The 27,806-nt window shown below is 38.2% G+C and overlaps 1 protein-coding gene across 17 annotated transcripts; it reads left to right on the forward strand.

Moving 5' to 3' along the window:
- Nucleotides 1–662: 662 nt before the first annotated feature.
- MAPK9 (mitogen-activated protein kinase 9) lies at nucleotides 663–27,193 on the forward strand. Of its 17 annotated transcripts, none has more exons than XM_086851688.1 (14): nucleotides 719–813; nucleotides 1,351–1,420; nucleotides 3,080–3,187; nucleotides 4,643–4,817; nucleotides 8,667–8,796; nucleotides 9,944–10,002; nucleotides 10,923–11,061; nucleotides 11,278–11,443; nucleotides 12,704–12,775; nucleotides 16,586–16,768; nucleotides 17,280–17,404; nucleotides 17,927–17,990; nucleotides 19,511–19,582; nucleotides 20,298–27,193. In XM_086851688.1, exons 4-14 carry the CDS (start codon nucleotides 4,696–4,698, stop codon nucleotides 20,312–20,314), a joined length of 1,149 nt encoding a protein of 382 aa, XP_086707814.1. In that variant the 5' UTR covers nucleotides 719–813; nucleotides 1,351–1,420; nucleotides 3,080–3,187; nucleotides 4,643–4,695; the 3' UTR covers nucleotides 20,315–27,193. The 17 variants fall into 17 exon arrangements, with proteins under 17 accessions (XP_023791757.1, XP_086707813.1, XP_023791754.1 ...); XM_023935985.2 differs by having other exon boundaries at nucleotides 20,303–27,193; XM_086851689.1 differs by lacking the exon at nucleotides 719–813 and adding an exon at nucleotides 1,137–1,260.
- The last annotated feature ends 613 nt before the right edge of the window (nucleotides 27,194–27,806 follow it).

Raw genomic sequence — 27,806 nt, forward strand, 5'->3', positions numbered from 1 at the left:
AAATTGATTTATTAAAAAATTACAGGTATGTTTTTCCAAAATCATCTGTGAGAACAGAAATCATTCCTAGAACAGGTGGGAAATTTAGTTCATTTTTAGGCTGCACCTGTTTTAGAAACAAGCAGTCCTTGTGTCAAGGTGGGGGATAGGCAATGGCTAGAAGGGTTATGGTTTTTGAGTGGGGCTGAAAACAGCTCAGGGTGGGAATAAATCCCTTCCCCTGTGAGCCATCCCTCTGGAAAAGCTGTGGGCAGTCTGTGCTGCAGAACCAGTGGGTCAGGGCCTGCTGTGGTGTGTTGTGGCGTGTGATGGGCTGCCACCGTGTGATGTCACCGTGCCACTGTGGGGACACTCCAGGACAGGTGTTTACATCACGGGGCTCCTCCAGGCCCACTGGAGCTGTGAGGAGCCGCCAGCAGGACTGGTGTGCCACAGACGGCCATGATGTGGTACCGCTGGGAGATGACATCACGACTATCGCGGCAGTCTGACGTCAGGCAATGACATAACTCCTGTGACAGCCTGACGTCATACGATGACATCACTACTATCGTGATACGCTGATGTCACATAATGACACCACGGGGGCGGAGGCCGAACTGCCCCGTCACTGCGGGCCTTCAGCGCCCTCCCTTATATAGCGGCTAGCAGGTCCCGCCCCTAAGCCCTATTGGCTGAGCTCCTCCGGCGGGGACTGTGATTGGCCGGGTAGGCTGTCAGTCAGGGGCGGCGCCGTGCGGAGCACCGGGAGGCCATTGTGGCAGGGGCAGCGGGAGGCGGCGGCCGGGGCCGGTCCCGCCGCGTCCGACCCAGGTGAGGGGGCGGCCGCGAGGGGCGTGCTGGGGCGGCGGGGCTGGAGCCGGGGCGGGACGAGCCCTGGGCCGGACGAGCCCTGGGCCGGACGGAGTCCTCGTCTTGTCCCGTGGCGCGGGCACAGCCGGGGCGCCCCGCGGGCCGCTGCCCGGGCCCGGCCGCACCGGAGGGACGCGGGGGAGCGGCAGGGCCGGGCCCTTCCTCCTGCGGCCGAGCCCCCCGCCCTGCCCGTGCCGCAGTGCCGGCCCCGCGGGAGCCGCCTCTGCTGGTCCTGCTCCGCTCTCGCTCCGTGCCGGTGCCCGCGTGGGGCCGGCCCGCGCTCCGGCCCCGGAGCCCGTCCCGGGAGCGGAGCAGCAGCGAGCGCTGCGGGTCCCGCGCGGAGCGGCCCCGCAGAGCCCGGGCTCTCTGGAGCCGAAGCGAGTTCTTAGCAGAAGTTTTAGGAAAGATGTGAGAAGACTCTTTTTGCTCGGTTCTTACATAAAGAGCGAAATTGCTTATAGCACATGAATGTTTAAACTTTTTCTCTCTTTACACCAGCTTGCCCTGGCAGAGTTCTGAGATCCTTTTCAGTGTTTGCGGCTGTAACAGCTGAATGCTACTATAACAGGTAGCGGTGAAATCTTCGTTTGATCAGTAGTAATGTAGGTTGCTTAAAGAGAAAGGTCTGCTTTCCAGCAGTTTCCAGTTGCAAACTACCTCTAAACTGCTGTAATCCTTCGGCATTACTCAGCTAGTGCTTTGTTACACTTTCATTCTAAAGGTTTTGAGTAGAGGAGTGAGGTGTAACTCACTGTGATTTTGTAGCTGGAATCTTACCTTTTGATATATACTGCTGTAATGATTATAAAAAAAAAACCAACCCTTGACACTATTGGATGATAGTCCTTAAAAGGGCACACCTGAATTAGAAGTGTTTTTGCAAAGGTGAATAAGAGAATAGGGGGAGATTTTCTGCATGGAATTCCCATATGTTTTCTTAAATACGTGTGTATATATATATATATATATATATATTCACTGCTAATATTGGCAGCTGTAGAATTTTAGCTTAAGACTTAAAAATCAAGGCCAGCTTGTGTTGTTCTTGTGTTTCATTTTCAGTAATAACATTTCTGTAACCAAAACAACCCTGGGAATGTGTTCCCAGTCTGTTTCATAAGCTTTTGACTTGAAGATATCCAGAGTACAGATCTGGTTAATAGTAAGTTGCCATTTTAATAAATATATTTTAGGGAAGTGACTGATGCAGGATGTATTCTATAGTGCAGTTGCTTTCAGTTTCTTAAGATTTCTCACTGGAATTGTGTGTAAGCCTACTACTGGCAGGTTTGGTGTGTTGGTTATTTTTCTAGTAGGAGAATAACAGGTAAGTACTAAGAAGCTTATTTGACAGATATACTTCTTACTTACACAACAGGAAGTCTATTTTTATTTGGGGGCTCTTGCCCCCAGAATGGATTGTCTGAAGTCCTGTGAACAGCTACAGTTGGTACCTAATTTTACATTAATGTGTCTATCTGAAGTAATGTATGTCCTGATGCATTTAAGCAACTTGAAGCCCAAGTGAAAGTCAAGACTCATGGAGAGGTGCTTTGCACAGAGAATTGCAGATGTGTTGAAATACATAAAACTTGTGTGTTCTGATGCCCCATTGCTCTCTTTGGGGCTTTCCTAAAGAACTTATCCTCACCTCCAAGTGATTTTTGAAAGGTGGCTTTGTGCAGACAATGATTCTTAAAGGGAGTGGGGTGGCTTCAGGATCAGGATAATTTTGTTTTCCCATATTTCTTTATTCCTGTTAGAGAAAAGTGTTTCATTAACTCCTGAACAGGAGTTAACAAGTTGATATCCTGTAACTTAATACCCATTTTATACAAAATCTGTACTTTTTTGGTTTTGTCGCTTAAGTCCGTGCAGAGGGAGGATCTTGACCTTCTAGCTTTCTAGTAATATTGCAGATTCAGTGAAAATGCCATAGCTGCTCAGGAACTGTACATCAGAACACTTGCTACCTCAGATTGCATAGCTTTGGAGTAATGAAAAGGTTGGAAGGAAGAGTGGTTGTACTGGGAAAGTCTAGGAGCTGCCCTTGAAGCATCCTTTAGTCTCGTGTTGGTGCTAGCTGGCTGTGCAACTGCATCTGCCTGCCTCTGATATTGTGTAGGAGATACTGTTATTTTCCTTCTTCTCCCTGTGACAGAGGCAAAAAGTTGGTAGCCCACATTTTCCCTTTGCTGATCCTTTCTCCTCTGTTTTTTTTCTAAAGCTTCTAAGAGGAAATGTCAAGTAAACTGACTGTCTAAATTGCTGCCAGAGATGACCCAGTTGAATGTCTGCCTCTTAAAATGCTGCATAGATTTTGAGAAACTAGAAGGTAAAAGGGACTCTAAACATTTATTGAGAATCTCTTAAGACTATTACAGTTTGGTTTAAACTGAACCTTTACTAGGGCTTGGAGGTCTTCCACCTATTTTACTGCAGATTCCTTGAGTTTGTCTGCTGACTTAAAAACATGGAAAAGATGCTGCTGCCTCCTACATGCGCTGAGGAAGAGAGAAATCCAAATTCTAATTCTTGAAGCAACCAAGTTATTTGGGTGGCTTTGTGCCCTTCCTGGGTGGGTGTCTGGATTGCTCTTGAGGCTTTTCTCTTTTGCATTGGCTCACAGATATTCAGTGGGGCCAGTGAAGAGAGAGATGAGCTCCTTCTGTAACCAAAGCAGACAGCACAGAGCGCAGCTGCTCCGGGGGAAGGGGCCGCTTGCATTTCCTGTTCCAAGGAACAAGTTTCAAGTGATTTGCCTGTGCAAATCACTCTGGACTCTAATGGCACTATCTGTCATAGTGAATGTGAAATTATAAAGCAGAGAATTTGTTAGAGAGCTCTTCTGTAATTACTGAGGTAATTTTCTTGTAAGGTTGGGAAGAGGGATGGACACCCAGGAAAACTGTTGGTCTGTGCTGTTGTTACTGTAGCACTTCAGAGCTCAAGAGTATGAGTCCATTACTGTGCTCTCTGATGTAATTTCCTCTAATTCGTTCTTGACAGATGAATTTAACTTTCTGTTGTGGCAGGAAAGTCTCTTCTAAACTGCACCACAAGTCTTATTCTTTAGTTCTACAAGGACACTGACTGATAGTGTAGGTGTTGTAGTGTGTGTAAAATGGGAAGGAGAATGTGTTGCCATAGGTCTGGATCAGGGAAAGGTTGCCTGGCAGAGGTGAGAAGGCAGAGCCCTCCTTGAAATTTCCTACTGAATAAGGCTGAAGGGGATGTTGGAGAAATTGCAGCAGCCATTTGGGGGGCAGTTTTGTTTTAAAATTGTTTTGCTGTTTTAATCAAGTCTTTTATTAAAACCCTGTTTTGTGCTGTCCATGGACTCCATGGATGTCTGATGTCATTTTTATCTGTGTTCTCAGTGTTCAAATAACATAATTTTTTTAAATTTTTTTTTTAATGTAGATTTTTTTAATGTAAATCAGAAATTAGTACAATCCTAGCACATAGCAGTAGTTCAAAGTTATGGAGTAACCTTCAAGGAGTAGAGAGTTGTATTGAGGTGGTTTCGTTTTTAGAGTTGTTTACTTAGATGCTTTTTGTTTGAGGGATTGGAGTAGGAACATGCATTCCTTTAAAGCTGTGAAAGCTGTAATTGCTGTCTGTCTGTAAGTATTTTTCATTAGCAGTGGTAATACACAAAACTGAAAGAATGTTTGTTTAATGGTGTGCTGTTGAAAAATTCATATGTATTAAAATATGTATATTTCCCATCTTGTCTGCCTGAAATTAGTGAGATATTGAACAATTGTTTTCTTTCTTTTCCTTTAAGATCTTGAAAACTTTGCCAGGTCCCTGAGAGAGGAAACTACATGACACTACACCATGACTGACAGTAAATGTGATAGTCAGTTTTACAGTGTTCAAGTTGCAGATTCAACATTCACTGTGCTAAAACGTTACCAGCAATTGAAGCCCATAGGATCAGGGGCACAGGGCATTGTTTGGTGAGTAATAAATACTTTATTTAAATATGAAAAGCTATAAATAGAAAGCAAAGTTTGCATGTATTTCTGATAGTGGTACCAGAACATAAAACACTGATAGTAAATTCTCTTTTTACAGGGTTATGGACTAAATAAATTCTAAACCAATTGCTTGCTATAGTTCTTGTGCAAATCTATTTATTTTGTTCCATTTTTAGGGAAATTTAATATTTGAATAATTGCATAAATTAGAATGGTCAACAAATTTCTTCCTTTCTCATTAACCACTTTATTTCTGTTTCTAGTTCTCCCATTGCCCTTGTAGTTGTGATATTGCAGTGTAAGGTATGACAATGGTGAGAGATTCTGGGTTTTACTCGTTTCTTCATCATGGCCCCCTTTCTTCCCCCTCTTTTATTCCCAATCACTCCTGTCCATTTCTAGGAGCCATCAATGCAGTGCCTTGCCATTAACTGGCAGGATGAGGCAAATCAGTGTCATTGTCACTCCATGGATTAACCAGAAAGGGATGCTGTGTGAGGGGCTGGGCTGGCCAGCTCTCCCTTGGTGTGTCACCCCAGCTTTGTGTCCAGCCTCCACTGGCCCAGGACATGGGAGTCCTTAGGCTGATCCTGAACCTTAGTCTCTTGTATGGCACCACACCTCTGGGCCAGCTAAAGGTAAACACTTTCAAATGTTTTTTAGACTGCAGCAATCCATTCTGCACACTTACTGCCAGCCCATATTTTGTTGGGTAAAACTTACTTGGTAACAGCAGAATTGTTTATTGATGGGGGTTTTCATTCTATAAACAGGGGAGCAAACAGATGTATTCAGGAACTCTGTGATATTAACTTAATCACAACACATGGTAGGCTGTTCGTGCTCTGAATCCAGCCTGCAGTTTGTCTTCATCTATTAAATCTGCAGAATAAGTGTGATGACTCATGTACTGTGAACAACTCCTTAGCAGCACCTGCCCATGTCTTCTTGGCCTTTTCATAACCATAATGAGTACTTTAAGTAAGGAAAGAGTGCATTTCTGTGAGAGCATGCCTTTATTTTAAAATTTTTTAGCTGCCCCTCTTGCCTTGTTATAGGTGACAAACAATCAAAATGAGAACACCATATTTCATTCTTCTTCAGTGTGTTGAGTGATGAGGAGGTCCTAGATATTGGCCATTAGGATTTGGGAATGATTTAGTGTAGTACTGATATTTTCCAGGTGTTGGTGTTCTCAGAGTTACACTTGGTTTAAATGGCGTGCAGAATTCAGGGTGCTTGAAAGTGTTTCTTCTTTCATTAGAAGCAGAGCATTTTTAAGCCAAATTACTTTGGCTGGGTCTCTGTTTCAGAATGAAATGCAGGAAGTGTTAAGGTCAACATATTGGGAGAAAGAAGAAATTATTTGATTTGACTTGGTTTGAAGCTACTTGATTTTTGGAACAACAGTGAAACAGTGCATTAATTTTCATCTTCCTGTGATATAGCTCAAGTTGGACAAGGTGCAACATCTTCATTTCTCTTAAAATCTTTACACAAGGGAAAGATACAAAAAAGGAAGTAAAATATAGAAAACTCAGTGTAACATGAGTGGCATCTTGCTATGTTTGGCTGAGACAATTGTCAAGTCATTAGGGTATAATGCAGATGTGATGGGTTTTTTATCATCCTGTATTTAATATAAAAAATAGGAAAAATTTTTCTGGAGTTTTCTGTCTGGATTTCATTTCTTCTATGAGAAATTTTTAATACCACCTGTGTCACATTAGCTAGGAGAGGCCTGAATTTGCACTTTTTTTCTCATGATGTTAATGAGAATGTTAATGGTATTGCTCCATGTAGTTTTATCTTTGATATTAAAATATAGGAAAATAAGTAGTTTTAAAAATATATTCTTAGGAAAAATGGTAAATGAGAGCTCGAGGAAGATGAAAAAGTAACTCAGTTTTTATATAGAGGATATTTCTAGTTCACACCGAACACAGGCTGGGAGAGAAAGTGGATGTACCTTTTGTATTTTATGTAGAAAGCATGCATATTTAACTTACTGCACTTCTTTGTTCCTAAGTATTAACACATCAGAAGTCTGGTAATCTGTTTTGGACTGAATCAAAGTAACTTGTCTTCAACTTCCTGACATTTTTTTTTTTTTTTCTTTCTTGTCCTTGATTTCCGAAATTTTCTAGTCAATCTCCAAAATGAGAGGTTCAGGTGGAGTTCTTCATATGTGCTTAGACTGAGGCTTGTCACACATTGGATTTGTCAGGTCGCAGAGAGACACTTCCCCTAAAATTATTCCTCTATCTGCTGCTGCCCTGTGATTTACAGCTAATTCATGCAAAAATCCAATTGGTTACTGATTTGATACTAATTCACAGGTATTATTATTAACATAAGGAAGTCATTAAACATTAAAGGAATTAACATATAAAACTTACTGTACATGTAACATGTTTTGGGTGAATATTGAAATATCAGTGCCCTCATGTTTGGGAGGAAAATAATTTCCCCAGCTATCTGGCCAGTTACTTTCCTCCCACTCTGTGTTTCCTTTTGCACAGGCATAAAGGCTTTAAATCACAGACTGATAATAACATTGAGTAATGACTTGTGCATTTCACAGAACTAAGCTGCAATAAATGCTAGCAAGTCTTTAGGGTAAGTGGCATGTTGGTTGAAATTGGGAGGCATGTCCCAAGAAAACACATCTCCTGCTTTGTGGTGGTGTTGCTTTTTTCCAGGAGGGAAAACACTGACTTTATGCTGGAGAAACTTGGTATAATTTGAGTATTATTGTTCTCACAGGGAAGCTGTACTTTCTGTTAGTAATGTGATGGCCCTTTTAAGTCTGCTGTCACATATAACTTCGAGAGAGGAAAGGAGCTCACAAAGAGCTTAAATGTGCTTGGAAAAAATGTGAATGAGAATTCTTTCCTACCCTATGAAAGTAACATTAAATGGAAATAGAGTAATGTGGGAATCCTTATTTAAAACTGAAACTGTTTTAAGACTGGAATTCCCGAGTAGCATGTGCTAGGAATTCACATATATTTTGCCAAATAATCTGTGTTACTAATGAAGACTGTTTCCACTTTAGTCTTGTTTTGTTTATACAGATACTTTAGCTTTAGATTCTTACAGCATTTAAGCATTACAACAAGTTTAAACTTTGACCTCAAACTGCAGAGAGAAGGAACAAACACAAGTGAAAAACAGGGTAAATATAATGGTCATGGTCACTTTTAAACTCTTATATTCTTCCCTTCAGTCTGAGTTTTCCTTATTTCTCAATTCAATGCATTTTTTTCCACTCAGAAGCAGATAATGAGTGTTATTTTCTTCTAGGCACTACATATTTTTATCATTGCAAACTATCCATGTACAGGAGAATATTGATCCCTGCAGACAGGATCATGGTGACATCTTTGTGACTCTCCTCTAGCAAAGAGAAATTTCTGCTGCAAATACTAAATGATTGTCAGTCAGCAAAAGTGTTCAGAAATATTCCAAATATACAGATTAGGCAGCTGCAATGCTTCTTGATTTTAAACAAGCCTAAAATATTTTTAGATCTTGCAGTTTTGGGTGCGAGTCTTGAGTCAGCAGTTTCAGTCTAAAGACAAAAAGGAGAGCAGTAAGACCTCTGATGAATGTCAGTGCTTCTGTTTGAGTTACTTGTGTATATTAAAGGTTGCGTAGTTTTTAAAGGATGATTCTTTTCTGAATTAAAATTTGTGTAGTACCAACAGGTTAGTGGATATATGTTGTCCTAAACCTTGATTTCTTTCCTTCCTCACTTCTGCCTCGCCTTTGCGCCCTCCCCTCCCTCAAACAGCCTTCAACTTGTTTGTCTTTGAACACTTCTAGTGCTGCATTTGATACAGTGCTTGGAATCAATGTTGCTGTGAAGAAGCTGAGTCGTCCTTTTCAGAACCAAACCCACGCCAAAAGGGCCTACAGAGAGCTCGTTCTTTTAAAGTGCGTCAATCACAAAAATGTGAGTTGCCTTTGTGTTTTCTCATTACTCTGAGTTATCAAAAATGCTCTCACTTGCTGTTAGTAACCATAGGAATGGAAATAGTGACAGGCTGGAAGGATTTGCTGTGGGCAGTGCAGTTCTCCATAATGTATGGCTCAGTTTTTGGGTGAGCTGCTTGGGGTCTGAAGTACCAAGGGGAGGAGGTTTTTGCTGTGTTGTTGGTACAGGGCTGCCATCAGTGTCAGCATTAGAGACCAGGCCTTGCTCTGTTGCATTTGCCCTTTTTAAGCCATGTGTAGCAAAGCCTGTTTGGCCCTGAGGTGGTTTGTGGGTTTGACCATTGTAACTTCACTGTATTTAAATCTTCTGAGCTTAGGCAAGGTTTTTACTTAGTACAGTGTTTAACTGGTAGGGTTTTCAGAGGTGTAGCACTGTCTACAAAAGTGAAATGCTAAGGGCAATTCTGGTGAATTTTGAATCTTTAAACTCTGTAAAGTGAACTTTGATATCAATACTTCATTGTTCAAATACAGGAGTATCAGTTTTGTGTGACTGCTGTGTGCTGGTACTAACATGAACTAGAAACATTGCTGGTCATTGAAGTTGTGCAAACTTCCTGCAGTCAATTAGCCTTTCAGGGTTGCTTTTTAAGTAAGCTTTTGGTGAGGCCCAGATGTAGCAGAATAAAAGCAAGGTGGTTATTAAGGATGGCAGTACAGCAATTTTAGCAGTTCTGGAAATAGTACATCATAATCTAAGTTTAATGCAATGGCATGGGGCACCTCTGTGCATGTGGTGTTGGACAGCCTTGGCTAAAATTCCTTGCACAGCATGTGATTTAAAATAAGAGATGGTTATTATTTATGGGGGAAAAGGATATATTTCAGACACTGGGGAGGGATCTAGAAGGTGTCATATAACTTTAAAAAAAAAAAGAAAAAGTGATTTTGTCCTGCCTTGGTTCCCTTGGCACACATGCTGCAGTTTGGAACTATTTCTGAATTGGCAATTTTTCAGCATTTGTGAATTAAGTGCAGCCAAGTAACATTCAAATTGTGAATATAGTAACAGTGTGCACTTTATTTTGCATAGTAACTTCTGCAGTAGTGGGGTTTTATGTGAATTAATGCAGAAGTTTCTTTTAATATTTGTTTTTATTTTATAGATTATTAGTTTATTAAATGTATTTACACCACAGAAGTCACTAGAAGAATTTCAGGATGTGTAAGTACTAGATTTATTTTTTTTTTCATTTTCTCTGACAAATACTAGCCAAATGTATTTCCAGTATCCTACAGACTTCAGCTTTGAAAGTCAAGAGTAGCTAAAAGCTGAAGTGGGCAGTGAAAAAGAGATATTTAACTTTTATTCTTCTCTCTGCCATAAATTGCTTGCACATGCATCTGGTTTGTGTGCATGGTCCTTCAGCTCCATGGATCACCTCAGGATAATAACTTGGTCTGGATAATGTGAGAGCAATTTTTTACTTTACCAGTCACATCAGCACTACAGTATTTTGGCCTCAAATCAGAACTGAATATATTTCTTTTTTATTCAAGCAATATCAATTGGTCTAGAAGGGATTCATGGCCATTTGATTGGTGGGATATCCCTAGGTTCCAGTGACTGTGCTGTTGTGGTTTATGAATAGGCTACTTGGGTAAATGAGGGAATATTTGTGCCTGAAGAGGGTAAGTAGATGACACCTAAAAATTATTTTGATTCTTAGTTTTCACTGTGATTATCCTAATTTTCTTATTTTTTATTCTTATTTTTTCTTATTTTTTTAGAGTAAAATACAGTGAAAGAGCATTTCTGTTGCAATAGCTGCAATTTCTACATCAACTTCACTCAGTTTTTCATGATGCATGAAGACAGAATTATTCTCTGTATTACTGTTTATAAAACTAGTGGAATTTTAATATTTTGTGATGGAATATTAAACGATTTTTAATAGTAGGTCTTTTTGAATAGGTAATTTTACTTTGTAACTGGGATTGTGCTGGGGTCTTTTTTATCCTTGGCTTTTTGACACTTAGGTTAGCAACGGAGGTGATTTTTCTTAAATACCTCTTCGCTAAGCTTAAACTTCATATGAAAAGTAGGACTTGAGTTTTCTTAATTCTTTCTTTTTTGTGCTTCAGATATTTGGTTATGGAGCTGATGGATGCAAATTTGTGCCAGGTTATCCATATGGAATTGGATCATGAAAGAATGTCTTATCTTCTCTACCAAATGCTATGTGGGATCAAACATCTCCACTCAGCTGGTATCATCCACAGAGTAGGTAGTAGTAGATCATTAACAATATTCTTTGTGAACACAATTTTTATGAAACAGGGAGGAAGGGAGGGGGTTGTATAAATAAGCACATACACCAGGGCAGGAAAATGCAGTCGTTAGTAAAGTGAATTTTTGGTTTATCCTGATTGTGGAGGGGGATGTGTGGGTTTTATTCTGTATGTTAATCCTCTCTTAACTGAAGTAATTTCTTGTTAGGATCTGAAACCCAGCAACATAGTAGTAAAATCAGATTGTACGCTAAAAATCCTTGATTTTGGACTGGCAAGAACAGCATGTACTAACTTCATGATGACTCCATATGTAGTAACACGGTATTACAGAGCACCAGAGGTTATCCTGGGAATGGGATATAAAGAGAATGGTAAGTTGCTGGAGTAATGCTTTAAATCTTCTGTCTAAAGTATCTCTCTCTCTCTTGGGACATAACTGCTTCAAAAAGAGGAGGGAGAGCTGTTTTCCCCCTGTCAAGTTTGTTAAAGTGTTCTAATTACGGTATTGGAAATTAAAATTATTAGAGTGTAATTTTTTTTTTTGAGAGTATAATAATCTTCTGTGTGCTTTTCTCCATTTAACATTAACTGTTCCCTCTCTCCTGCTATAGTTATATCTTGTCATATATTCACCTATTATCTTTTTGGCCATGTTTTTTAGTCTCAAAAAACTGTTGAGACACTGACACTGGCATTAAAAGAAAACAAACCAAAAGATCAATATATAAATAATAAACCTTTTAATCAATGTAATTTTATTCTGAACTGAAACATCTTCTTTCAACAGTGTGCCTCCTTTTGCCTCTCTGATTATTAAAATACGTTGCAGATCCCTACCAGAAACCATGTCTTATATTCTCTTAAGTCTGCATAGTGCTCAAAGAGGCTGGGTGTTACTAAAACCAACACAGCTGTAATATATAGAGTATTCAGCCAACAAAATTGCTGCCAAGGAACTTGTCCTTGCATTACTGAGGGGTTTACCTGCTGATTTTTACTAGCACTGGACTTGTATGCTCTTTGCTTTATCTCAAGGGCTTTGGGATGCCATGGTTTTGTGTGTCTGTAATTCTGGCTGTGTAAAACAAGAGATTTGTGGGACTTTGCTGGGCTCTTGATAATGATAAAAACACATTATTAATACAGAAGGCAGCTTGTTGTACAGGAAGTGCTGATGTGCATCACAGCTTCAGCAGAGATTGTTCTGGTTGGGGAAAAAAATAATTATGTGCAGGACTGTGGGAAGCTTTACAGTGTGAGCTTTCAAATAAATAATTGTGGTATTTAAAAAAACATCTCTTTAATCTTTTGTCCTTGTTGCACCCAACATATGATAGTGGATATCTGGTCTGTTGGGTGCATTATGGCAGAAATGGTCCTCCATAAAGTCCTGTTCCCAGGAAGAGATTGTATCCTTCTTCATGGTCATTTCACAAGTGTAAACACTGACTGTGTTTTACGAAATACAAAATTCAGGAGCAATCAGTTGGTGTTGATATGATTGAAAATTCATGTGAGCAGTTTGGTTTTCCACATTGTTGTGTTTTACTGTAGATGCAGATGGTTTTGTTTGTTTTCCTCACGTTTGTTCATGATACTTCATAATTTGATCATTTCACTTTTATTTTCAGTTGATATCTGGTCAGTTGGGTGCATCATGGGAGAATTGGTGAAAGGTTGTGTGATATTCCAAGGCACTGATCGTATCCTTCCCTAGTCATCCTTGATCCCATTCCACTTCCAATAGAAACACAATTATTTAGAGCTGTATAAAAGCATAAAGAATATTTTCAATAATATGTTTTACTAGATCCACTGTACTCTTTGAAATTAGTGTCATTAACCAAATTGTTGAGCTTTCCATTTTATTTTCTTAGTAGACTACATTTCATGTAATTTATAGTGGTTGAACCAATGTGTTACAAGCTTTAGCTTTCATAGTTTAAAACACAGGTACTGCTAGGTTTGAAAATAGAAAATAATTGTTTTTTTACTCTTGTTCTTTGTAGATAAGTGTTTTAAGCAAAAGCCTACAAAGTTAGTTCTTAACTATGCATGGATTTTTCTTATTATTTGTTTGAACAGTAGACTAATTTTTTTTTATTGCACAATTTTTTGAGTTTTATTCAGATTTTTTTCTTGTTTATTAGCACTTGCTGGGCCAAGGTGACCTAATGGCAAGCACACTGCATGAGATCTTTTTTTAATTATTATCATTACTTAACATAAAAAGAAAAACTTCCTGGAGATTCTTTTTTTTTTTCCCATTTTATGAAAATTTGATTTTGGACTACTTACTTTTTCTATAAGATTGTTATTCTTTCATTTCTCCCTCTAATATTTTTGACCTCCAAGATTTCATAGAACCATAATCTCAGAACAGTTTGGATTGGAAGGGACCTTAAAAACCATCTCGTTCCAGCCCCCCTGCCAAGGGCAGGGACACCTTCTACTAGACCAGGTTGCTTCAAACTGCATCCAGCCTGGCCTTGAACCCTTCCAGGGATGGGGCAGCTTCTCTGGGCAATCTGTAATTGTGCTCCAAGTTTTTGAAGCCAATATAATATTTTTGCTCATCAGCAAGGAGCAACCATCACTAAAACATCAGGTGCCTGTTCACAGATACCTGTGTATCTTATAGAGGAGGATTTCCAATTTTAATGCTGAATGTCATGACACTAATCTTCAACAGTTGATCATATCTTATTTAGTAGTAAAATGATAAAACATTAAATAAGTCTTCTTTTTTTCTACCTTTCTTCCTTTCTATATTTATTATTTTACCTTTTGAAGCCTTCAGACCAACCTAACACAATTCTTCATGGATGTTATGTGTCTTTCACCTGCATGTTGTTAGCATGGGCTATTTTGATTTATTCATGAATAAATGAAGGAAATTTTGTTCATACTTTTTGAATAAACAAGTTATTATTTGTGATTCTCTCAGGGCCACTGAAGCTCTACCAGTCTACATTTCAAGGAGTCTCCTCCCCTGATTGGGAAGCACATAGCTGTGCGTACAGGGACTTTCACTTCTTTTAAGAGTTTAAGTTGTCTTTAATGAGAGATACTGACAACTGTTTGTGTTATTGAGGCTTTTCCTGCGTGATCACTGTCTGGGTCAGGTTGTCGCCTTCAGCTGCAGTATTGTCTTGGCAGCTGAAGGTGGTTTATGGGCAGTGCTGCTATGCATGACCACGAAGCTTTCCTTTTGCTGATTGTGTTTGGGGTTTCTTTTGTTTGGTTGCTTTTTTTTTTTAAGTTAAATTTTAGAATGTCTTAGTATTTGGGCATTTAGAAGAGGGAGCCATGTTCAGCATGCTTGCCCTTGACTATCTTCAGGAAAACCTGCTCTTACGTTCAGTAATTTGTGTTTTCCCAGATGGTGGATGGGAATTTCTGGGATACTTGCAGCAGTGCTCTGGGTGGAATGAGATGCTCTGCGTTGCCAGGGTGATGGATGCACAGAACCTGCTCCTGACTATGCTGGGGAGGCCTCAGTTACTGCCAGTTGCTGTTGGAAATGAGAAATGTTAAAAATCGGGGGAATGTAGACACCTAAGGTGAAATAGTGGAAAAGCCTGGCAGCAGCTGCATTTTTGATGTTCTTCCTGCCCATATGGAGAAGGAAGCTGATTGCCTGAACAATGGAAAAAGCACAAGGGCTATTTGTGCTTTCTTGGGAAGTCATGTTTTGTTGTGATTGTACTAAGGACTCTGTTTTCAGCTTCTCTGCTTGCAGAGTCGCAAAAGGCAAATAGACATGGATTAAATGCCTGGTTCCTTCTGCCCCTGAAGTCTCTAGAATGGGGATGAGTGGCTTTGTGTGGTGGCTGCCAGGTCAGTCACAGAGCTTACTCTGCCTGCTCTATACTGAAATCCCAATTGGGTTTCTGATATTGAGAAAATTTTTTTCAACTTTCACTATCTGTAAAGCACTTTGAAACTGAGATATTGTTTTTTGCCTGTTTTTACCTCTAAAATGGGATGGGTCATTAAGTTTTCTGCCCTTCCTGCAGTCTTCTGAGGCCTCAGCAAACTGGGCTCTGATTTGATTATCTGACTAACCAGGCTGCTGTTACTCAAAAGAAAAGCATCTTCTTGAATCTAGATTGGTGGAGATCTCAGACAAATCAGTTTCTCATCTGGGAACAAAATTTCCTAATGTATGTTAATTTTCTCTTTGTCTGTGCTTTGTTTTAGCATGACAGTTAACAATATTCAGTTCTTAATTTTGATTTTAATATAGGTTCTCCATTGGAATGCATTCAATAAGCAAATAAAATTTTCAATCTTTGTATCAAAAGTCTAAAGTCTTAGCATGGAGCCGTGACTATACATAAATTCATAATGGTGTTCTTGAAACAGTAACTGAAATAGAAGCACCTCCATGTTTTTTAAATGCATCTTAATTCAAAGTACAGCATATTGTTTACAGCAGTTGTTTAGTTGCATAGTCTGTCGATGAGAGTGGATAGGTTGAAGTGCTAGATGGTGAATTTAGCTATGAATGTTTGCAAGGTCAATGCATAGGCTCTGCTGGAATTGCACATTCTTTTTATCAAGAAAAGCTGGAAAGTGTAGATCTAAGTTGACTTAAATATCAGGAATATTAATGCAGTGTCTCCTGAGTGTGATAAATGAGCTTGGTTTCCCCAGCTGGGCTGGTTCTGATATCTCTGTACTGTCACTGTGGCTGGGGAAAATGCCTTCACTTGAGAGGGAGGAGGGACAGTCCTGAAGAAACATGAGGCCCAGTTTCAATTTATGTCTTGTAAATACTGTTTTTATAAAATATTTAAAACTTGAATTATAAGAACAGAGTTGCCTATGAGTATTACCATGGTTGGTACATTTAAACAAAAGAATTTGCTATAGAACCTTCTGGAATATGGATTTCCTGTTCAGAACTCCTCTGGACCTTTTCTGAAGTTGAAAAAGGAAAAGAAACCAACCCCATCCAAACACCAACCAAAAAAAGCCCCCGACCATCCAACTACACCCCTGCAAAATGCTCCAACTCAAAGTTTGGTTTCCTTAGGAGACAGGTACACAGTTCCTTACTTTGGGTGGGATGCATTTGTGCTTTAGGGTTTTTTTGTGTATTTTTTTCTACGTTCAAGAATCTTCAGTTTTCCTGATGTTACACTGCACTTCAGAAGATTCCACAGCAGCCTTGCTTTTCTGACCTTAGAGTTGTTTTGCTATGGATACAACTGCCAAATAAAGCTTCTTTTGGATTCTAGAAAAGTATTATAATTAGAAAAAGATACTTAAGCATAATGCATTGTGCAGCATTTCCAGCCTGTCCTTCAGAATACAAAATCTGAGTCTTATTTTTGTGTCAGTGTAGCTTTTTGCATGGCAGCTCAGAATACTGCTGATGCTACAGTGCAGTTCATCTTTGTGTCCTCTGTTCAAGTTTCTGTTAACTTCTCAGATTTTTTAAGTGGTGTTTTTGTAGAGTGCAGACTTCAAATTCTTCAGCTGATTTTCCTAAAGATATGGTGCAGATATTGATCAATGGAATAAAGTTATTGAACAATTAGGAACACCATCAACAGACTTCATGAAGAAACTGCAGCCTACCGTGAGGAATTATGTAGAAAACAGGCCAAAATATCCCGGTATTAAGTTTGAAGAGCTCTTCCCAGACTGGATATTTCCATCAGAATCTGATCGTGACAAGTTAAAAAGTAAGACGAGTTTTTTCTCTTTTTTTCCTATGATATTAATTTAAAATGTCTGCAGCACTCTTTATTTAAAGCCTAATAAAAATATTTATTGCAGTAGGTGTCAACATTAAAAGCTGCATACCTTCTGTTTCTTTCATTTCTGATAAGTTCTCAGTTCTTAGTAGTGGTTACTAAACACATCCTCTTTTCCCTGTCCCAGAATTCTGTTTAATTCTCATCATTTTAATCCATTGAATAATGTCTGTCATTTATGTTCTCCAAAAGTAATATTTTTTATTGAGATTATTGCTGATCATCTTTTTCTAAGTGCATACAGCTCGTATAGGTTATATTTTAGATAATTACTGAGAAAATAAACCCAACAAAACCAACAATCCACCTTATTGTATTCTGTAGAACAGAAGTAAAATTTTGCAGTGCATGTCCTTTTTTCCCAGTGTTTATTTCCTGAGTCAGACATTAAACTCTACAGCTCTTTTACATGTGTGTTCTTTTCACCTTTACTTTCTAGCCAGCCAAGCTAGAGATTTATTGTCAAAAATGCTTGTAGTAGATCCAGACAAGAGAATTTCTGTAGATGAAGCCTTACGTCATCCTTATATTACTGTCTGGTATGATCCAGCTGAAGCAGAAGCTGTAAGTTTGCAATTAAAATAAATTTTTAAGATTCCAATTTAATAACTTGAAAAATACTTTTAGTTTTAGTCAAGAGCATGCTTTGAACTCATTGGTAGCAGGAGTCACACAGGAAGCCTTCAGATGAGCATTAGGGGCAGGATCACCTGAAGGACAGCTGCTGGTGGGGAGTTGATATAATTTTGAAAGTGGTTGTTAGTATTTCATTTTACTTAAAGGAAGAGGTGTCTGTTTAGTGGCAGTCCTGGGCTTTTTGAAACAGGAACTTGCTCTAAGGCCCTGTAAAGCCTTACAATGAATTTAATTTTGGTTGATGCTCTTAAAAAGCCTTTCAGTGTGAGGCAGGACTTAAAAGCAGATTCTGGAGTTGTAAAATGAATGTGTCTTTGAGGTATAGGCAATAAACTGCCAACAATGAAGGTAAAAAATGATAAAAAGGTTGTAATTTTTAGATTTTTTTAGTTAAGATTGGGTGTGTTAATTTGATGCAGCAGGCGCTATCTACTTTTCTTTTCTTTGTAGCCTCCACCTCAAATCTATGATGCACAATTGGAAGAAAGAGAACATGCAATTGAAGAATGGAAAGGTAAGGAGTGAGCATGACAAATTACATTGATTTTAGTATCTTGTGTTACTAATGAGTGGCTGCAGCATGTGCTGGATTGTGTAACAGACTGGAACCCACTGTTCCAAAGAATCAGTACTGCCTGTGGCAACAGGAAAAGAAATCAGTGATGGAAACATGTTGTGTGTGGAGTGAATACATACCTTGGTGTGTGAACGCTCATATATACATGGACTTCATTCTGAAGTCTGTTCAACAAAATGCTGCAGTTTTCTTTTTTCCCTTCCCTTTTAGTACTTAAGTGCTTGTAATCTGTGTACAGTTAGTACAGATAGTTTTATCCTTGATAGAGAGTTATCTGAAAAAGAAAGATGCCTCTCTGTGTGCATTATTTAAGCCATATCTCTTGACAATATTTACTAGTTCATTTGTTCTAGAAGTCTTCAATAGCAGGAGAGTCCTTTGGTGTAGTTTATTTTCTCTAATCTCATTGCTTATTTATTGACCAAATAGATTAAACTGTTGACTTAAACAAAAGAATAAACAGCACGGTGGCATTAAAATCAATTCTACCTTACAGTTATAGTCAAAACCATTAAATGGTGAGGCAGTTAAAATTTTAACATCTGCCATCACAAGACCAAGGGTAATAGACATCTTTTCTTTTATGACTACTTTGAAAGCTGCTTGCTTTTCTAAAACAGCTTTATAAATTTCAGATATTGATTCTGGCTGATCTATACGTATATTATCCTTAGGGCATGTCAGCACAAGTAGGTAGGCTTCGAGTCTTCTTTGATTACTGCAAGGTGGAAAAGTAAAATGGATCCTCTGAATGTAATTGAATGCATTTGTAAACATTGTTACTCAGAATTGGAGAGTTCCTAATCTATTTAGATACTGTTATCTAAGATACATTAAGTCTATGGGTACATACACAAGCTTCTGTGATTTAAGTTACATCTCTGGATTTTTCCTGGGTGTTGATCAGATAACTGTATCTTAAGTTGTCCTTGATTAGTAAATGAGGGGTTTCATACAATATTTTAACTATTATCCTTCAAAATACTCAGACGTTTCTCAATACACCCATGGAAATGGTTCTTCAAGAATAAGTATTTTTGTGTAATTTTGTTATCAAAGTCAGATTTCCAAGAAAGTTTACATAAAATCAGACTTTGAATCCCAATCTGATTTTTAATTATTTTTTTAAGTTAATATTAGTTCATTGTAGCTGTGCATAAAATTTTGGGGTGGGATATTTGTTATTTTTAAGCAGACAGCTATGCTATTTATATGGTGTGTTTATTTTGGTACAGTCCTAATGTCTTTCTTTGATGCTTGAGAAAATCTGTATAATTCTCTTATCATTGCTGTAGGGCTGGAAAGAGGGTAAATAAATACCTTTACAGTTCTACTTCCAGACTGACCCTTAGCCATTTCCTTGTACCTTGATACAAATGTGAATTGTGTACAAATCCTCTGTGATCTTACAGTACTTTTTCTGTCTGTTTCCTTTTGTCTCACTGTTCTCTCATAAGAATTAATATACAAAGAAGTAATGGATTGGGAAGAAAGGAGCAAGAATGGTGTGGTAAAAGATCAGCCCTCAGGTTAGTCATTGTTTCAGTAGTTCTGTAACTGTCACACGTAGTGCTGTGAATGAAGAAATCTGCTCAATAATCCAGGTAGGCAAAGCTTTTGTTGTTTGGGACTCTTGAGACTGATCTGCCTTTGGAGATCCATAGCTCTGCTTTTTAATTGTTCTGAACTTGTAGAAAAACTTTACTGGTCTTGTGTGTCCCACACCCTGACCTGCCTTGTCCCTAAAGGGCTCTGTAATGAAATTAAGTTCTCAGCACCAGTTCCCTCACCTGGTGCTCAGGTAACTGTGCTGAGGCTCAGCAAGAGCCTCAGGGTTCAGCAGTGCTAGGGCTCCCTCAGAGTACTTAACACTGCTAAGTATTTGTGCCCATGATTGAATCCTTGTTCTTGCTGCTGTTCTCACAGCTCAGTAATCAGAATATTGTACTGTCTTTTATTAACTATTTCTGTTAGATTTCTTAACATTCAAGTCACTATTCACACTATGCATTGTTAAATTTTTCTTCCTTTCCTCCACAGAGAGGGAGAAAAATAAAAATCTCTTAAAAGGTCACCTTGGCTTTTGAGTGCTAGGGCCCTTAGTGCTTACTTTTCTCCTTTTTTATTAATTCTTTATTTTCTAAGGATTTCTGTGGGGAATGTGCTGCTCACAGCCCAGAAGCATGGTTATTTGTGATTGTAATATTGTCTCGCCTCAGATTTTATTATGTTTGGTTTTCTTAGCACAGATGCAGCAGTGAATAGCAACACCAGTCCTTCCCAGTCATCATCTATCAATGACATTTCATCCATGTCAACAGAGCAAACATTGGCCTCAGACACAGACAGCAGCCTGGATGCCTTGACAGGACCCCTCGAAGGATGTCGATGATCAGCCATGATTGCAGACTTGACTTTGGAAAAGAACTTTTGTTTCCATTGGGCCTGAATTGCTTGTAAGTTAATGGAACAAAGTAGAAAAACTCCATGTTCTGCATGCTCTGCTAAAGTAATGCCTGTTGTTTTTTTTACTCAGTTGTTATGAAATTGCCTGCTTAATGTTGTAGAATGGAAGCAAATCAATGTCTAAAGAACAAAAAATAATTAAATTTAGACACTATTATAGGTTATTCTTTGTTTCAGCCTATTTCAGGTGAGCAGTTATAATAGACTTTTAGCCAATAACTCCTCTTAAGTGGGTTCATCAATCTCCAGTCCCAGCTGGCAGGCTTATGTTATCTAAGTGGTTGTTTACATTTTAGTACAGTATTGGTCATTATTAGGTTTTTTGAATGTATATTCCCTGTGAAGTTTGTGTAACTGTGTGACTGTGGCAGTTTGCTTTATTTAAGGACCGGAGTGTTGTGTGTAAGTGTGAGCTCACGTGTGGAATGCTCTCAGTGCTGTTAAACTGCCTTTAAACACAAAGGGTAGTTTTTCTTCCACATAGCACTTTTTTTTTTTTTTTAATCAAACCCTTTCTATCTTCATTTTTCAGCAATTCTCTCTTCTTGTGGAAGAGATAAATGTGAGGTTTAAAGCATAAAACCATTACTTTGTATTTCACCTGAGTGTCTCTAATGTTCTCAGTCTTTTAAATGTGAATGGAAGATACAGTGGCTTAAATAAATCTTGAGGAAGGATGAGTGACTTTCTGTGAAGCAGTGCCTGTTTAGAAGAGGAGAGTGTGCTAAAATGTTCTGCATTTTCTAGCTTGTGATACTCATCCTTTAACAAATAGAAAAAGAACTTTTATCTGTGATGCTCTTCATTCACTGCAAACTCTGATAGAAGGAGAGATGACTTGCAGATACTTGCAGCCTCAAAAGGCTGCATAAATATTTTCCATTTTTTTTAATGGGTCCGTTCTATCTAGTGAGTGATCTTTAAAGATAGAGAAAAGAAATAAGAAATAAAAATACAGTAGTTCTGAATCACTTGTAAATTAAGCATTTAGTTAACAGAGCTTAGCTTTATTCTCACCTTAGAAAAGTGTCTATTTGTAATGAGAAGAAAAACAGGTTTAATACAAATTTTCTAAATGCAGTGTCAGACAAGTGGAGGAGGTTATTTGCTGTTTCCATACAGATTTATCAATACAGTTTTCAGAATCAGATAATACAAAATTGCCTGTTACATTGCACAGTCTGTTGAATTAGAAAATGCATTTGCAGTAGAGTAGGGCTTAGATTGCTTTATAACCCACACTTGTGACTTTGTGCACGTTCACTTTGGAGTGCACAGGTGTGAAATTTTGCTAAAGCATTTCCTGTGTGCATGTGTGTGACTGAACTATAGACATGTACAAAATGAGGTAAAACACCACTTTCTTAAAGGCACTATATTTAGCTGTTGATCAAATACTCTTGTCTTGAATATATAAATAGAACCTGTAAAATATACTGGCCCAGACAGCCACTGCATTACTGACATACTTCTCTTGTAAAACACAATTGTCCATTGTTCCAGACCTTATGACTCCAAAAGCACTTTCTCCTTATGCAAACATTGCTTTTATATTAAAATTTTGCCCCTTGTTAATAGCTTAATTTACTGTTGTAAGAATATCAAGACTTTAGTGTGCCAGTAGTTAATGTTAACTTCAGAATTGTATTCTGGCATCTCTGGTTTTTAAAAATCTGTTTTTTTGAATTGCAAGATATTTGGGGCTTATGTTTTTTCTTACACTTTGGTTTTCAACCTATGGATAACTTACTTTTATCTTTGGATACTGAAAGTATATGTGAAATATTTTTAGTGCGTCCTTGTCACTGGAAAAACATTTTAAAATACCTATTTACCACATAGCAGAACAGTACACTTTGCTGTTCTGCTTTTTTTAGTCCATGTTATTTGTGTAAGTTAAAATAACTTAAAGCACCTATTCACAGTGAGCAATTAGTGATTCATTATGGAAATAATCTGCTGAATTTAATTTTTCAAGCTGCAAAAAATTTGCGCTGTGCTGTGTTCATTTTAACAGTTTCTGCTTTAGAAGACTTAAAGATTTATTTCTTTTTTCCTATGTGATTTGAATACTCGCAGAGTTGAGTTTCTCCTGTTGGACTTGGGCCACTCAGCACAACGGAGGGTTGGACCAGATGACCTCCAGGTCTATTCCAACCTAAATTATTCTGTGATTCAAATTGTCTTTTAATGTTTTTAACACTATTGTCCTGTCTTCATGACTTGAACTGACCTTCTCCTAGTACATACTGTCAGCTTGAACATATATTCTTGGAACAAGAAAAGAAACCCCAACCTTCAGATTAAATGAGTTCATTTGTAAATCTTGTAGGAAAAGTTGTCTCATACCTAATTTTTTTTAAGTCTTCTTGCTATGGCATACAGTTAAACTTAATTACAGAATGCTTTCAGAGCATGCATGAAATGTCTGTGAATATTATGGATTTTGACTCCAGTTTAATTCAAAACCATAGTGCAAATGCATATGAATCTCCAGAGGACACATGCAGCTGATAGCCCCAAACCCAGCCAGGTGCATGCTGCAGTTCCCAGGCTATCCCAGTGTGCTCATGTAGGCCCTCAGTGCACTGCATGCAGCTTCTCCCCACATCACTGCTCCTGCCTGCAGGGGAAATCCAGTGCCAGCTTTGTGACATGGTTGTCAATGCCATGAGAACCTCCTCACTGATGGAAAACAAGATCCAATGTAACTTGACAGGGGTTTAAAAATTAAGAGAGTTTGGTGTGCAATATAATCACTTTTATTCCTAATACTAAAATTATGTATGTAAAGTGATGCAATTGACCATTTTTTTGCACTTTGGCATTTATAAATATTTATATGTATTTAAAGATTATGTGTTTGTGAACATAGATATTAAGAAAACAGCTCAGTTTTGTAAACATGGATGTTACTTTCCTTTGAGAGATTTTGTATAGTGTTAACACTACTGCAGCATAAATAGACAATTTATGAACTATGACTAAAATAAATGGTGGTCAACATAGATACAACCTGTAATCTTAACTGCTCACCTGAAAAAGTAGGGGATCTTTGGCTGTCAATAGATACCTTACCAGAAACTTGTTAAACATCTGAACACTGAGTAGCTGAATGGCATTGCAGAAATGGAGTATGTTTTAAATAGTTCATTTCATCTGTGCTCATATCATTTTTCCTCAAAAAAAGCCTTAGAAAGAGGAGCTTGGCATTTTGCAATCTGGTTAAGCCTGTAAGTGTACTTTGAGGAAATACTGTGATATGACAAGTCTAGGTCTTCATGGAAAAAGACGAGAAATGAATGTCAAAATTAAGGCTTTGTCTGCATGGATCATACAAACTAAACTAGTCTTAGGACTGGAAACTACAGCTTGCAAACAGCCTTTGAAGTTTCCAGCAAGGGCTTGCATTTTCTTGTCAAAACAATGAAAAACTCAACCTTGACTAGAAATTAACTAGTTGGTTGGAGAGTTTCAAAAGCTGTTAGGAACCAGAGGGCTCTTGAGGTTTTGTCTTTTTTTACATCCTAACAGAGCATATGTGTTTATTCCAAATTATTCAAAAGAAAAAAAAGCGATTCCATATGTTTAATTTTTCTTTCTTAAAGGAAGGACCTTAAATGATAAATCGCTTTCCTTAAAATTACAACTTTGTGAATGAAGTAGGATTTAGCTACTCCAAACCCAGCTGATATATGGAATCTCCAAGGATGGGGTGGGTGAGCCTTGTGTTGTCACAGGGGCCACCCTCCAGCTGGGAGTGAGCTGGGAGGTCACAGCTCCAGGTGCAGACAAACCTCGTGGTCGTTGGGGAGCGTGGGTTCAGCCTTGCAGCAGCACAGGATGTTTGGGAGGAGTGCTGAGCTGCATTTGTCTGCATGTCCTACATGTGTCCTATGGATTCCAGCAGGGCTTGATGCTAAACGTAATGAGACCAGATACTGGCAACCAGATTCTTTCCTGGGATGTGTGTTGTGTCATTCCTGCTCAAAACTGCTTTTGATCCAGGGACACCTGCATCCGGATGCAGAATTTGGACTTGAGTTCTATAATGAATCTAATGATTTCTTTGCTTTTCCAGAGTGTCTTGAATATTTTTTTTAACGTGTTAAAATATGATAAAAAAGGTGTATTATGGCTCCTTATTTTATATATTTTAGATTGTCTTTTACAGAATTGATGTTCTAAAAGCTTCTTACAATAAGTTGTCAAATCAGTTTTGGTTTTTGCCCGCTCTGCATACTAAAATAATGTCTGGAGCTAAAATAATGTTTGAAGTAAACCATCTTTTCTCATATTAGCTTTGGAGGAAAATGGAGAGAGAACCATTTTTTCTGTTTGTGTTTTATAAAATGATTATTTTTGCAGATAAAATTTCAGTTGCTGGATTTCAATCCCACAGTGTTGCTTTGTGGATATAAATTTCCTGGGTCCGCTATTTCAAACGTGTATAACAAGTCCAGTATAAATTTAAACTAATAAAATGCACTCTTCTGCAATTTGTTGTTGAAAACATGGCAAATCATTTTGGTCCACGAATTCAAAACAAACTAGAGAAAATACATGTAGCTATTTAAGTTTATTCCTTGATGCTGCTGCTTATTTTTTTTAAAGGTGCTTGCAGTTTTGCACAGAAGAATCAACTTTATTAATTGCTGGGTTTGAAGCACTTTAGGATTCTTCTAAATACAATCATAAATGGTGTGAAAAGGAATGACATAACATGCTTAATGTGTTTAAATTTTGGTTGTAGCCTTTGCTATTCTGATAGATTTGATCAGCATGTTTCTTTAAACCTGTTTTCAGAGATTAGAAATCAGAAACCTTTTGGGGGCTGAAATTTAACACGTGGTAAGAGATCATTTGAGAAATACCTTCTGAGTGGGTGACTTGATTGGCAGTGTGACTCCCTGGCCATCTATTAGATAAATACACAGCAATGTCTATTCCTGTAGCAAGGGCCAGCTTGCTGTGAGCGCTGGGATTCTTTTTTTAAACAATGAAACTTTTCTGAACTCCTGGCTATGCATGATGAGGTTGTGTGTGCTGTGCTAAGGCCAGGACAGCTGCTTGGTGGGACTCCCCTGCAGCAGATGCTCTGGGACTACCACGGGGAGACACTGGCCCTGCTCTGCAATGTTCCAAATACCAAACCCCTCGTATTTGTTGGATGTCCTTGAGCAAATCCCTGTGTTTCTTTCCCCAGCTGGGCAGTAGCTCAGCACTCCACAGGCTCCTTGGGATAACAAAAGCAGAGGAGAAAGGAGTCAGGTACAAAGAGTGTTTGGTGCTGGCTGCCTGAAGCAGAGATCTCATTTGTTGCTGATCACAGAGCTCCTTATACCCCTGAGCATGTGCTGTTGTCTAGTCTTCTAACAGGGAAAACCTTTTTTTTTTTAAAACCCAAATGTGTCACAAGCTTTTCTATGAATTCAGATGCTTAAATTGGTGCTAATTTTTTAAAAGAAAATGTAACAGATGGTTAGCACTGTATTTGTCTGTTTTTGATACCTATATTTTCTTAACTGGTAGCAAGCCAAACTTTATAAAATGACTAATGTGCATTTTCAGCTTCATCAGATTCCCAGATTTTCCTAAAGTAAAACGTTTAAACTTCCATGGTAGCTACTGCTTCTTTGGAGCTATTGCTTTCAGGTGTTTTATACACTAATCAAATGAACACAATTAGAACAGACAGCAATACCTAACTATCCCTTTCTTTAAATCACATTATGGTTCCCCAGGTGATTTTAGCAGTTTAGTATGATCAAGATGCCTAGTTAAGAGCAGATTAGAGATACCTGTGTGCAGTTAACTCAGTACATTGAAGCCTTACCTGGTTGTTAATATAAAGATTATACAAATCTTCATCTATTTTAAAGAGGGAATAACAAGCAGAAGTAATTAACTGTTTTTGTACAAAGTAAATGTAAATTCCAGAAAATATATTATTTAATGTATTACAGAACACGGACTATTAAAGAGTGTAGTAGGCTCATTGAGTGATTAGTTATGAAATCCAGTTTTATCCAATGACCCAAAATAAACCCCCTCCAAAATGTAGTTATTTGAGGATTTCTTTTGAATGCCTTCAAGTTTAACTCCCCTCAGAATCTTTTGTTGGTTTGGTCCTCTTTCCCACCTTTTGTTTACCAAATGTCACCAAAAGTAGCATCAAGCCCTATCACTTGTTACAGTGTTCTGGTTTTATGGCCTTAACATAAGTTATAGTCTGGTATATAATTTCAGAAGAAAGATGTGCTTTGAAGTCTAACTATAGATACATGTGGCCTCTTCTGCCTATGGAATTAGGCTTTGATTGTCATATCTCATTCTCAGTGCTTGTGCAATAGGTACATATTCCTCTCAATGCAGTGGCTATTTTGTCTGATGCTGGACTTTGGTTTCAGGATGACTAGAAAGGTTTTTTTGTTTGTTTGTTTTAGGGTTTTTTTATGGACAGCAGTCATGCTTCATTGGTGTTTTGGACTGATACTCTTTAGGAAACTAGAATTTCATAAGGAAAACTGTCAATAATGAGTTCTGTAGTTCTAATTAAAGCCTTGTTCTGAAGCTTTTTGGTTGCTTGTTTTTTTTTTTTTCTTTCCAAAAACGTTATCGTTAAACAGTACTAAAGCCACTGTAAAACTACAAATAAATATGTATACATGAAAGATTTGAGCAGTCTGTCTTATTTACTATATTTTTTCTTTCTTGGTTCTTCCTATGTTGAAGTAGAATGTTTTACGTAACCAATGATGTATGTTTGACGTACAGATTCCTTTTTTCAAAACATGAAGTTTCAGTTACCATTTTAGCTTCCAGTTAACCAAAACGTAGGTGTTGGCATGAAAAAACCTGTAAGAAATTGGAGCAGTTCTTCTTCCTGAACAACTGGAACGTTTGGACACATTAACAGCACTTGTTTTTACTATCAAGTGTGTTTTTTGAATCTTATTTAGGGAGGTTTTGTTGTTGTTGTTTAAATGGCAGAAGCTTGAAATAAATAGTTCCACTGTGCTTCTTTTGAGGATGATGTGAGTATTTTTGCAGACAGTGATGAGGTTTCCAGGCACCTTGCAGAGCTGTCTGCTCTGACTCCAGGGAATGGGAAGCAAAACTAAACTGCTGCTTTGATCTACTGGATTTAATGAAGGGTTTCTGATATTAAAGGGAGGATTAACAGCTGCCTTCCCATATCCAGGGCAAGGGCTCTCAGCCAGCTTTTGGTGTTGTGAAAGCCTCACCTGGGACATCTGAAATTATTTTTACAGCAATGTTTCTTTC

The sequence above is a fragment of the Cyanistes caeruleus genome, chromosome 15 (assembly GCF_971803275.1).
Source record: "Cyanistes caeruleus chromosome 15, bCyaCae1.hap1.1, whole genome shotgun sequence".
In the NCBI taxonomy this organism is placed as follows: Eukaryota; Metazoa; Chordata; class Aves; order Passeriformes; family Paridae; genus Cyanistes; species Cyanistes caeruleus.